This window comes from Trachurus japonicus, chromosome 16 (genome assembly GCF_045865225.1).
Source record: "Trachurus japonicus isolate A0001 chromosome 16, Traja_1.0".
NCBI lineage: Eukaryota > Metazoa > Chordata > Actinopteri > Carangiformes > Carangidae > Trachurus > Trachurus japonicus.
In genome coordinates, this window is record NC_140922.1 from 16,022,490 (window position 1) to 16,034,380 (window position 11,891).

At 41.5% G+C, this 11,891-nt stretch overlaps 1 protein-coding gene across 1 annotated transcript; it reads left to right on the forward strand.

Moving 5' to 3' along the window:
* The first annotated feature begins 1,822 nt into the window (after window positions 1-1,822).
* nradd (neurotrophin receptor associated death domain) lies at window positions 1,823-11,509 on the forward strand. Its single transcript, XM_085802102.1, has 6 exons — window positions 1,823-2,382; window positions 6,283-6,415; window positions 6,566-6,913; window positions 8,060-8,285; window positions 8,414-8,556; window positions 9,736-11,509. The coding sequence occupies exons 1-6, from the start codon at window positions 2,344-2,346 to the stop codon at window positions 10,047-10,049; spliced, it is 1,203 nt and encodes a 400-aa protein (XP_085658228.1). The 5' UTR covers window positions 1,823-2,343; the 3' UTR covers window positions 10,050-11,509.
* The last annotated feature ends 382 nt before the right edge of the window (window positions 11,510-11,891 follow it).

An 11,891-nucleotide genomic window follows, 5' to 3' on the forward strand; every position in this document is an offset into this window, starting at 1 on the left:
AATTAAAAAGTAAAATGATCTTACCACACAGTCAGATTTTTGAAACTTAATAAAATTGACTTTCATGGCTCAACAATGTACAACAAATTTCCAATTTATGTGGTGCGGATGAAGCTTGCCTTGGATACTTATTATTTAACTGAGCATAAAGCCACATAATTCAAATGAAGAAGACTTTTACTGAGACATGCCTTGAAGTTTTATCAGAGCAGGAATATCCTTTCTGTCTCCTCTCATCCCTTGACAGGCTTTGAAGTGTAAGCAGTATTGTGTCTGAGAGATCTCTTCATTTGTTTTCCTCTGATGTCTCCAGGCCCCCTGCGATGCATTCACTAGAATTTACAAGGTGTGTAATTTACCCTGCGTTGGTTTCTAATCTTTTGAATTGCTGAGATCAAACATGGACTTCTTCTTCAGAGCATCTTGTTTGATTCACATGCTCTCCTTTGTTTTGGATCACAGCTCCATGCAACTGTCCCTGTAGGGCTGTAAAATGGTGTCATCACACAGACCTCGCTTTAATAAGGTTTTATTCCAGGATCCACACATGTTTTGGTTTTTTCCACTATTCATTGCAATAAGTGTTGTGTTGCAACTTATAATTTGAAAATCTGTTCTACACATTTTGTTACTGTGATTGTTTTTAACAAATTGAAAAAATAATTATTGATTGGGTCCAGTTCCTTATCCCACATGTGAACATGCAAGTCCTCCAACAGGACTGGTCCCAGTACAGGAAACAATAGCTCAATGTACAGCAGAAAGGTGTATTCATTTTTTAAATCTGATTATTAATGTATTTGCATTAAGGTATTTAAAGTACTCATTATTCAGAATAATATGTTATTGTTTTACAATTGTGTATGCATTTGTGTATACATGTTTCATTAATGTTGCAGCTGGTAAAGTTAGGTCTAATTTCAACCTGTTGTAATTGTTGATTATTTTGCTTCTCAAGTGTAGTGGAGTATAAGATAAGTGACCAGTTCCAGCAATGGTCGTGCCATAGCGCAGTCACCCAAAGTTTATTAATATGAAATTAATAGATATGATACTATAATCCTATGAATAGGAAGCAGTACAAACACTCCATAATAGCTGAGATGTATTAAGATATTGGATTACGCTACCAAGTAATTTATATATGCAGATCCTCACATAAAAGCAGCAATTTATTCCATTTGAAAAACAAAACAATCCATTTTTAAAAAGTACTTAACATCTATGATGATCATGCTCATATAGGCTACATTATTTGTGATGCAGGAATGTGTCAATAGCATTTTACTGTTGCAGTCACTCATGGTGAATCTATAATAGATTATATTCTGTTACTTTCATCTGTATCAATACTACATACTATTTCAAAAGCTTGTCATTATGTTTTGTTTGTAAAGTCTTATTTTGATGAGTCACAGGCTACTGTAGCCAAATACAAGGTATTAACCTACAATATTTCTCTCTGATCTGGAGCAGAGTACTACATGTATAAATTGGTTTCAAATGCACATTTATGGAATGTATCTTGTTACTGAGGTGAATGAAGCCTATGCATCCCTCCTGATGTTTAAGGTAATGATTGTTTATTTCACAATCATTTATTCAACATTTAAGATTATACATTGCTCAATGTTTTTGTGCATACAGGGAATTCAAAGTCAGCAGATTGCAGCTTCATGAACAAAAAACCATCACAGGCTCATATTCTACTATTAGTCATCTCCAGCAGACAGGTGAAGACGTGTCTTTCAAGTGACTACTGAACACACTTTCAATAAATTGATTTTTTCTTTTTCTTTTCTTTTTTTTTTTAAACCTTCCTTCAGACTCCTACTCTGAGCGCTGTGTGGCAGAGGGGCAGCCAATCCCGAGGCCCGTCTGAAAGCTGAGTAGATGGGAGGAGTAAAAGCCCAGGAGGGCCCGCTAGAGCCTTTGCCTTCCTCATCTGTTGCGGACCTGCGGGAGAGGAGGGAGCTCGTACTTCCTGCGAGCCCCTAAACAGACGAAACTTTGTGTCAACTTTCTTTTTTTCGCAGCATGAGCAGGGAAACGCACTGAAAAAAAAAGCAAATGCGCGGTTACCCGGAAGAACCCACGGATTAAACATAACCTGCGTTTTTAAAACACTTTTATCATGCGTAAAAGCATCAGGTTACTGGACCATGACCGGACTCTCCTCCTTACTTAAGTGTCGCGTTTTATCACACTTTGAGGTTTGTGGGGTAGATTTAGAGTAAGAGGAGCTTTGATGAGTTTTTACGCACATTTTTGAAGGCTGTAGAGTGAAAGAATAAAAGTTCTGTCAGAGATCCTGAGACGCACGGGATTTTGGAGACGGAAGACATGGAACTGTGGGTCATCTGCGCGCTTCTGCTGCTTAAAGTAAGCTCAAGTTCATTCATATTTTTACACATGTCACGCATTTCCATAAAACATATATTTTCATCATAACACCACAACAGCATCTTCACCTTCAGATCAATTTCACATACGTTGTTGGTGAATATGTTTCCTGTGCATATCTAGTTGTAGTTCAAAATCAATGTAAGAGTGATGACTCATCTGAGTAAGAGGCAAAATAAAAGTAAAATCTGTTTTGCTTTGTGGCTACATTTGCTCAGAGATGCATGCACCCTAGGCTGTGGCCTAAACTGGTGCATTCATACAGTCAGCTGTAGACCTATAATAACTGGTCATTAAACAAACAGGAAATATTTGGGAGAATTTTTGTTTTGTCTACACAGAAGAATTTAATGCAGTTCACCTAGATTATGCACCAGTTTCGGGAATAAATGGTGTATGTTATGGGGAAATTATAATTTCAGAGGTGTTTGATAGCATATCATTAAGCCAGGATCAGTGAAAAAGAAAGGCCCTGCTCCACAGTTGCAGAGACAATAATTTGACACTCATCCATCTCAAACCAGCCCATGGGGCTTGTAGTCCTGTCTGAACATGCTCATCAGAGTCAAAGCGCTTTTGCTACATCAAAGCATTTAGATTGAACTTCAGCAAAGACCTGCATCTCTTTCTTTTCATAAGCATGTGATATTAACAGGATTTCTTTGTCTAATACCGTTTCTCCACATAGAAATAGATTATTTTATCCCACTGAAAAGTTATCATTACTGCTGTCACATGATTCTCTTACAACTAACTGGAGGATTTAGTGCAAAAGTTGTCAGTGTCTTGCAGCATCTGAGCAAAACCTCATGATGTCCACATGTTAAATCTGTGTCTGAGGCCCATGTTTCTTGTAGTTTACTGTGCGACCTGCCTACAGTTGTTGCTTACGGCAGTTCCTGGTGAAAAAGTGGCCCTAGCTTGCAGCTTGCAATGTTGCTGGGGTCTGAATATCCGGAGCAAAGCAATTATCATCATTTTCTCCCAGTTTGTGGTGTGTGTGTATGTGTGTGTGTGAGCTGGGGAGTGGAGGGTTGTTACCACAGTTATTTGAATTTCCATAGAGCAGTTAAGCAGATTTCTTTGGGGAAGCATTTCTGTACTCTTTGGTGAGAGTTGAAAATTAATACATAATAGTTAATGGAGTTGCTTGGCGCTGATCTTGGATTAAAGTGTTGGGTGAGCTTTGTGCTGGGAAAAGGGGAAACACATGTCCTTTAACATGTCTCTTATCCTCCCTGTATACTAATTACAGTGATCAGTGCAGATGGGATGTGAAGTTTGGAAAACTTTCCCTGGACTCAGGCTGTTTCTGGTGAATGACCCCGGGCTGTTGCCGTCACAGCCGAGGCTCATGGGTCGGTGTCTTCACAGGGAGAGAGAGAGAGAGAGGGCATCCTTTTGTGTGTTTATTTTCATGCAGATTAGATTAACTGTGGAAACTCCAGCGTAGGCGCTTCAAATGTGGTCTCACATCACAAGGGCACAGGAAATGTTTCAGGCACAGGGGAGGCCAGAGTGTGTTTGTGTGTGTTTGTGTGTGTGTGTGTGTGTGTGTGTGTGTGTGTGTGTGTGTGTCTGTATGTGCGCGCGCATGTGTGAGATCCACGATGACTGAGTGACTCCGGCAGCCGTGGAGCTGAGAGCCCCATTGAAAGCAACCCTCCTCGGTGGTCTGTCTGTTCTCACTGGGGAATTCCTTCAGATTGCAGCTTCTTACCTAAATGGAAAAAGCAACTGCACCCCCACCCCCACCCCCACCCCACCCAATGTTAGACTTAATGCCCCCAAGGTGACATGTACAACTGCAGGCATGCCTTGGACCATGGAGTATAAAGCTTTAGTCATCGATTTACCACTATACAAATTGAAAACATGTTCATTTAAGTGCAACTGAAGTAAAATCACTACAATCAGATGAGCTGATTTTGACTTCTGACATCACAAAAACTGAAAAACATTTAACAAGCTTTTCTTTTTATCTGCTGATCTTGTAAATGTGTGAAAACACTCATGTACACACAATTTTTAGCCACCAATCTTAATAGTACAAGTTAATAAGGTGCCTTTTGTTTTAATATTTATTTTTATTTTTCCTAATTATTTAGTTTAAATTAAGCTAATTATGAAGACTCCTTAATCTATTACAACTTGAGGTGAAATATACAGTAGGCTACCTGGATATTACATTATCTATCACACTGATCAGTATTATGTGGTAACCATATATAGCACTATTTACAGTGTATACAGTAGATAGTCATTCCTCTACTGAGTAGATCACTGTTCCCTCTCGTCTCTAGTGGGGCTTGGACTAAATATTTCATTGTACACTGGGCAGTGGTTAAAGTGCCAAACCTTTGGGAGTTCCTGCTCTGAGCCGAGTCGGGCCTCCAGGCCGGCTCACACAGCCGCACCAGGCTCACACCAGGCGCTGTAAAATGACAAAAATCCAAGCTGGAGGAACTAATAAAGCAGAGCTGCTGTCACCAAATATTTACCAAAGTGTAGATTGAGGGCTAAAAGGTGAGCTAGTGTTAGCGGAGGAGCTCCATCTGTCACACAGAGAGGACCAACCAGAGTTACCAGAATGCCTTTCTGCTCCAAGTTATTATGGTCCAGGTTTGGTCACAGTCTCCCAACTCCAAACATCCTGCTGGTTCCTGCCCGCTGGATCCTACCCCCCCGACACACTTAATACCTCTGATCTGGGCTCTGTGGCGTCCAGATATCATCAGCCTCCTCTGTGAGCGTCGCAGTAAAACTGGGTGTTGTTTTTGGAACGAAGCAAGCCCTGTTTCAAAGCTGCTTCTCCGGTAGTATCAGCATGGAACATTTCAGTGTTTTTTTGTGACTGGGCGCATGGCACCGTATGTGTGTGTGTGCCTTGTGTGTGTGTGTTTGTGTGTGTGCGTGTACTTTCATTGGAGGCTCTACAGGTTCACACACGTTGCCTGTGTTTCTTGGAAGACTTCAGAGACAAAGAGAGACATCAGTGGGTTGTTTAGCTGTTACTTCTCCCCTTTGCAGGAGGTTGGTTGTTAGACATCTGTTTGCCCTTGTCAACCCTCAGGCAGAACAGGCCAATCTCCATTAAATGTGTGCATGTTTAAGATGCCGTTGTTCAGAGCCTGGAGAAAGGGGAGTTAGTGAATTACTGACCTTCATAGACACACCTGCAGGGCTTGGTGACTTCAAAGGCCCCCCTCTCACCCAAACAGACACTCACATGCTGGGCAGCCTTGGTTAACTGACACCCCTGCCTGGGGCTGGAACCGTCTCCTTTATACCCCAATCCCCTCTTTTTCTGTTGTCAAGAAATAAGCATGCAGACGTCGTGTGAACACTGATTTGGTGCAAGTGGTGGAGTGGAAGCTTTTTTTTTTTTTAACTTCTTCCTTCCTCCTTTTCTGAGTGTTTTCCTTCACCCCTTTGTGTCTTATTCTTTCCACTGGTCTAAAGCCATCTGATTAAAGCCAGCCCCTCCTGTCAGGCACCAACTCTGCTGCACAAGCTGTTAGGAATGTCTGATCTATCCCTCATGTCACAACTCAAGCTGGGCTCTCCATTACCCACTTGCAGATAAGGACTCTAAGCACTTTAAGGGTGAAAACTGAGGCAGACAGAAAGATAAAAAAGGCCATTTTCAGTTCACAAACTTCACAAGAACGGGATGTGAGCGATTTAAGACGGAAAACTACCCGGACAAAGAGAATACATCCTCTCTTGTTGTTTTGTTTTTTTGGGTGACTTGTGATTGAGATGGATTCACAGTGGCCTAAAACATATGATGGGCTTTGTTCTGTTCTTTCAAATAAAACAAGAAAATGCTTTGGTGCTGTTTTTTCTTCTTCTTACCATATCATTTATTTACTGCAGGTTACTCTTGGAGACGCCTGTGCCAGTAACCAGTTCACTGAGTCAGGGCAGTGCTGCAGTCTGTGCCCCGCTGGCTTTGAAGTGGAGGTAGCATGCGGCAAGGAGGATACCAAGTGCGCACCTTGCCAAAAAGGTAAGAAATTATAACCTAATGTTAGTGCATCCATATAGATTCCTTATCTCCGTCTTCTGTCCAAGGTGTTGAGTTTAGATGGTACTGCCACTCATGATATTTGCTGATTTTTATTTAGACACTTATTTTTTTTTAAATTTTGTGTCCCAGGAACATTTTCCATATCTGAAGACCTACACGCTTGCATTCCCTGCTCACCGTGCCCACGTAGCTACCCCAAGGTGGCCAATTGCACTGCGAGTCAAGACACAAAATGCAAATGTAAGAAAGGCTTCTATTCAAGCTTCGGCTTGTGCATGCCTTGCTCCAAATGCAAACGTGGCGAGGGCATTATCCGGGAGTGCGGCATTCAGGGACAGACTATATGCCAGCCCTGTGGCCCGGGAACGTTTTCTGAGGAACATGAAGGCAGCAAACCTTGCCAGACGTGCACGCAGTGCTCTGACAGCGAAGTGGAGATCCGAGCCTGTATGCCCGACTCTGATACACTCTGCATGGGTGAGTTGTGACATGGATTTAGAGTGAAATAATACATCTGATCTGAAATCAAGTGAAAGTGCTTATTTGTCTTACAATGTCTTATCACTGAATCCCATTAAAACGCCCACAAAGCACCTCTGAACTGATGCCAGTTTACAACTATTCTCTTAATATAGTTTATGTCCTTGCACCATAGACCTGGTGAGAAACACAGTGTTGATCTGGGTTATGTGCTCCTTCATTATCCTACATGCATTGTATGGGCACTGTAACCCCACAGCTGATCACTAGCACACAATTTGACTACAAAACTACAGTGTGAGTCTGTTTTAGGAAAATTGCTTCAAATTAAATTTGCGACATCTTTGTGAATGATTTGGGATTAAGTGCCACAGATCGAACAGGCAAGGTGGAAAGTACTAAAAGACGGCCGATCTCAAATGTCTTTTAATGAGGATTTGCTGACAGTAAGAAACATATAGAATAGCGACAGCCTTTGAAGATCTAACGCATGCACTGGCAGTAATAGTGAAAGATAAAAAGAATGAGCTCAAGGGAGGGAAGGAGGGGGCGGAGGGGCTGGGCAGGGAGTAGGACTGCCTGTGAGAATACAAGGACATGTGGTCAACACCTGCATCCACACCTCATCTGAACACTCTCTAACACTCGTGGCCTGGAAACATGAGTAGAGGAAAAAGAGTCCACTTAAGTGCTGTAGTCCAATTGGTATGGGCTTGAGGGGTCTTAAGGTTAACTGACCCCGAGGACCTGAAGGCCGAGGGAGGCTGTTTATCCTGACAACTAGCCTGCTTGCTCCCCAAATGGCTACACTCACTCTGCAGGACATCAGGTCATCTGTACACACACTGGGTGCATGTGTCACGACTCTTTGACCTCATCGAGGTCAGCACAGTACCTTGTAGCGTTTGATCTTAAAATATGCAGACCGCAGGAGGGAAGATGTGGCTGAAAACGGGGGCAATGAAAGCTTTTGAAACCCCAGGGGACCGGGGTGACTGGGGCTATCGTTACATCAGGCGTACAGGCTTGTGTGGAGTTATATCTGGCCCTAATTTATGCAGCCTAAATGTGTTTCTGATGTCCATGTGTGCACATGCGTTTGCCGTACCTGACACATCTCCCTCCCTCCCTCTATCTTAACAGATAAGAAACTGCACATTTTATCTCGTCCCGCTGAGTCTGACGGGCCCCGCGACGCTTCCCGCTCTCCAAGTACAGAGGAAGTAATTGACGGAGAGGAGGCCAGTCCTGCCCCTGGAGCGCCCAAGTTTACCCCAGAGGACGAGGGTGGCAGCAACAACATTCTGGCTTACGTGTCTGTCCTGGCTGCCGTGGTGCTGGGTCTGCTTATTTATGTGGCTTATAAATGGTGAGTCCGCACTGGGTTTGAGTCCTAGTCCTTAAATGGACGTAATGATGATTAAAGACTGGCCCCGGGATGACAAATAGCTGGCTGTGTGTAACTTATCTGACATTGTTTTCCTGTGCTCTTCTCAGCTGGAGATCATGTAAACAGAAGAAAGCTCTCTCTAAGGCCCGTGCGGCTGAGTTGGGATCATCTCCAGAGGGAGAAAAGCTGCAAAGTGACAGCGGCGTTTTTCTGGACTCTCACAGCCTGCAGGACAACCAGCCCAGCAAAGGTGCGGTACACACAGGCTCTTTGAAATGAAACTGAATTAAGGCTTCTAAGGCATCGGAGTGTAATTTAACAAGGTTACTGATACGTCAAACCCTCAATGAACTTACGTGCCTGCATTATTGCATTACTGTAGAAACGACTGAAAAGAAGATCAAAGGTTTCAGAAATGATTTTATTGTAAAGTTAGTTTATTAGTTCATTTAAATCCTTATGTATGCAACGTCAAATGAGTACACCGATACACTTGAGTACACTTTAGGAAGGATTAGATTGTTTTCATAAATCATTTCATTATCCAGACCAAACACCACTGTTTTCTTATAAAGGTTGCCTGTGAGATACTTCACCACTACTAGTGCTCCTAAGCTGTGTTGTTGGGAACGCATCCCCTTGTTTTGTTTTGGTTGTATCTCACGCAAATGCACCAGCGACGCATTTCCTGCCGGCGGCTAGGCCGTTCCTCCGGTTGACTGATTGGAGGCAGAGATGCACCAAGGAACTTCAACTTTTCTCTAGAATACATGAATGTAAACAATGCGGGTTCGGGAACGTTTGGCTTTGTAGATTATTTATATGGAAGGAAATGCATTCATCACATTTGTTAGGCCTCAGAAGTAGATGTAGTGGATCTGGCAAGAAACAATAGATGTAAACATAAATTTGTTTGTTTACAAGAAAACGCCATGGTTCCCTTTAAGTTCATAGTGTTTCCCACAAGAATAATGACGTGGAAACTTTCAAGTTTTGTGCCTATAAAATGTTGAACTTTCTAAAAAGAAATATCTTATGCTAAACCTAAATCTAACTAGGCTAGACCTGCTAGGGTGTATACCACTGAAACATAGTCTTTATCTCAGGTCGATGGATTTAAATCCAACTCCAGACTGATTTTCCTGTCTCTGTCATTGTAACTGTCAGAAGGCAAATAACAACAACCTAAAACAATATAAAAATATGTATAATATCTATCCTAATAGCTATTTTTTTTATTTTTAGTAGTAGTATTTTGATTATTGTTATTATTAAGATCCTATCCAGTTAGTGTTTGGCTGATAAAGCTAAACAATGGGCTAATGAGAATCAATGAGATTTTGTAAAGTGTATCGAGACCATGTTGCACCATGGTGATTTTGCACTTTAAATAAAATAAACTAAACTAAATAATGTTGTGTCTCCACAGGTACCAAGAGGGACAGCAAGCAGGACACTCGTCTGTACATCAACCTCCCCCCCCACAAACAGGGAGAGGTGGAGCGCCTCCTGCAGGAGGGAGCGGGCCGGGGCTGGAGGCAGCTGGGTGCAGCGCTGGGCTACGAGTCTGAACAGCTCGATCTGTTTGGGCGCGGAGAGGCCCCCGCTCACACACTCCTCTCTAACTGGGCCCAGAAAGAAGGCTCCACTCTGGGACTGCTGTGCTCGGCGCTGGCCCGCATCGAGAGGCCTGACGTGGTGACGGCTCTGAACTGCCCCGCGCAGGGTGCCTCTGTGGTGTGACGGACGGCCTTTCAGACAACACCTGTGACAGTCACAGACTCAAGTGAAGAACTTTGACAAATGACAAGGGAGGCACTCTTCATATCAACATCCGTCTCTGTTGGAGACTTCCACCGACAGTTCTTGTTGCTTTGATGGACACTTATCAAATTATTCAAATAACACTCAACCCAGTTTATATCACCATTTGATTTTACATGGATCCACCGCATGAAATAATCCCCTGCGATGTGTCTGTTATTGCTACGGAGAAAATCACCAGTGAAAATACTCACAAATATAATACCATTACTGAATATACAATATGGCGCAACCTCTAAACGCCAGCAGTTTTCAGTTCTTGTTAAGCCTCAGTGACATGCTTAATGAGCACTGTAGGATCCTGCCGAGATTGGATTAGACCTATATTCACTTCCACAAACACACTCCATGTGGCAGGAAGCAGAATAATGTGTTTACAAAATGCTACATGAGTGTGATGTTTCAAAAACCACTGTTTACTTGATATTTGGACTGTAATCAGATTTGTCTCCTTGCTCCATCCAAAGGAAATATTCCTTCTGTGTGCTATTGTAAACAAATATGGACGGCTTAGATCATTATGTTTCATGTCTGGCAAGCCCTGTTTTATGAATCACAACTTCAGCAACCACTTTCAGTATTGCTGTCGTGTTTTGCCAAAAGGAGATGGATTATTCCAACAACAGTGCTTTAAAATATGATGTGGCTCGTCCTATGTGGGCTCATTTTCATGCACATGTGCGTGATAAAAAAAGAAAAAATGATGAAAACTAAAACTTCTTAATCATCCCAGTATCGCTTTCAGTTGTTATTTTCTTTATAACAACACTAATGTCTAGATAGGATGAACTCACTAGGCTATATTTTTTTATTTGTTGCCCCATTCTGTTGTTTTTTCTTCTTTCTCCCTTGCAGCCAAAAAGTAGCCTTGGTATTTATTTACACTGAGGATATATTATGCACCAATGATGTTTCAAATATCATCAGAAGACATGAAAATGAAGCATAAATATGAAAACATCTTTTTATTAGCTCTTCGTCATAATCACCTGTGATTGTAAATATCGATTTGTTTTGATAAGCCATGGCTTAAAGTGAGATCATTTATGAAATGTGAAGATGAAAGAGAAAAGGAATAGAAGCTATTCTAGTCTCCTTACTCAACTCTTTTTCTGTCAAATAATATCCTTGAATTAGACAGAAACAAACCAAAGACACCATTAGTACCAGCCTGTATTTATTTTACCACTATTTCAAGTCTAAATTTGAATAAAATGTTTAAGAACATCAGTAATGTGGTAGTTACACTATGAGATGACCTTAAATGGTTTGATCTTTTTTTTTTAGCCATGTATGGTTTTGTGTATATATTTCCTGATGGTATGCCTATTTGTTTTTGTAAGAGTTTTATTCATTTAATAAATAACTTTGATAAGTCAGTGCGCTTTTGTTGTTACAGGATTTCAAGTGTATTTGCTTGGACACAAGTAATTGTCGAGCAGCTTAATTAATTTAAAAAAGTTTGAATAGAAATAGACTGTACATAGCATCATATTCATTCAGTTGTAAAGTCTGAACATGTTAGAAAGCACATGAAAAAGTTGACACAGCCTCAAACAAAAGCTAAATGCTAGTTAAAATAAATGGATAAAAATGATGTATTAACTGTTGAACAGTGAGTTTAAGTAATGGGTAAGTTGTGTGAAAAACCTTAACATAATGGGTGGGGAACTAATGAAAATGAATAGATAAACATACCTGGAAGTGATGGATGAATAGATAAATAACCTGGATAACTGGTGAAGTAGCTGGATATAATTG

What these genes read in the sequence shown, in the direction of transcription:
- nradd (XM_085802102.1), top strand. Translation starts at nt 2,344, where the DNA reads ATGGAACTGTGGGTCATCTGCGCGCTTCTGCTGCTTAAA. An exon ending in GTGCGCACCTTGCCAAAAAG is followed by an intron (nt 6,416 to 6,565) that starts GTAAGAAATTAT and finishes TTTGTGTCCCAG; the next exon opens with GAACATTTTCCATATCTGAA. An exon ending in ATTTATGTGGCTTATAAATG is followed by an intron (nt 8,286 to 8,413) that starts GTGAGTCCGCAC and finishes TGCTCTTCTCAG; the next exon opens with CTGGAGATCATGTAAACAGA.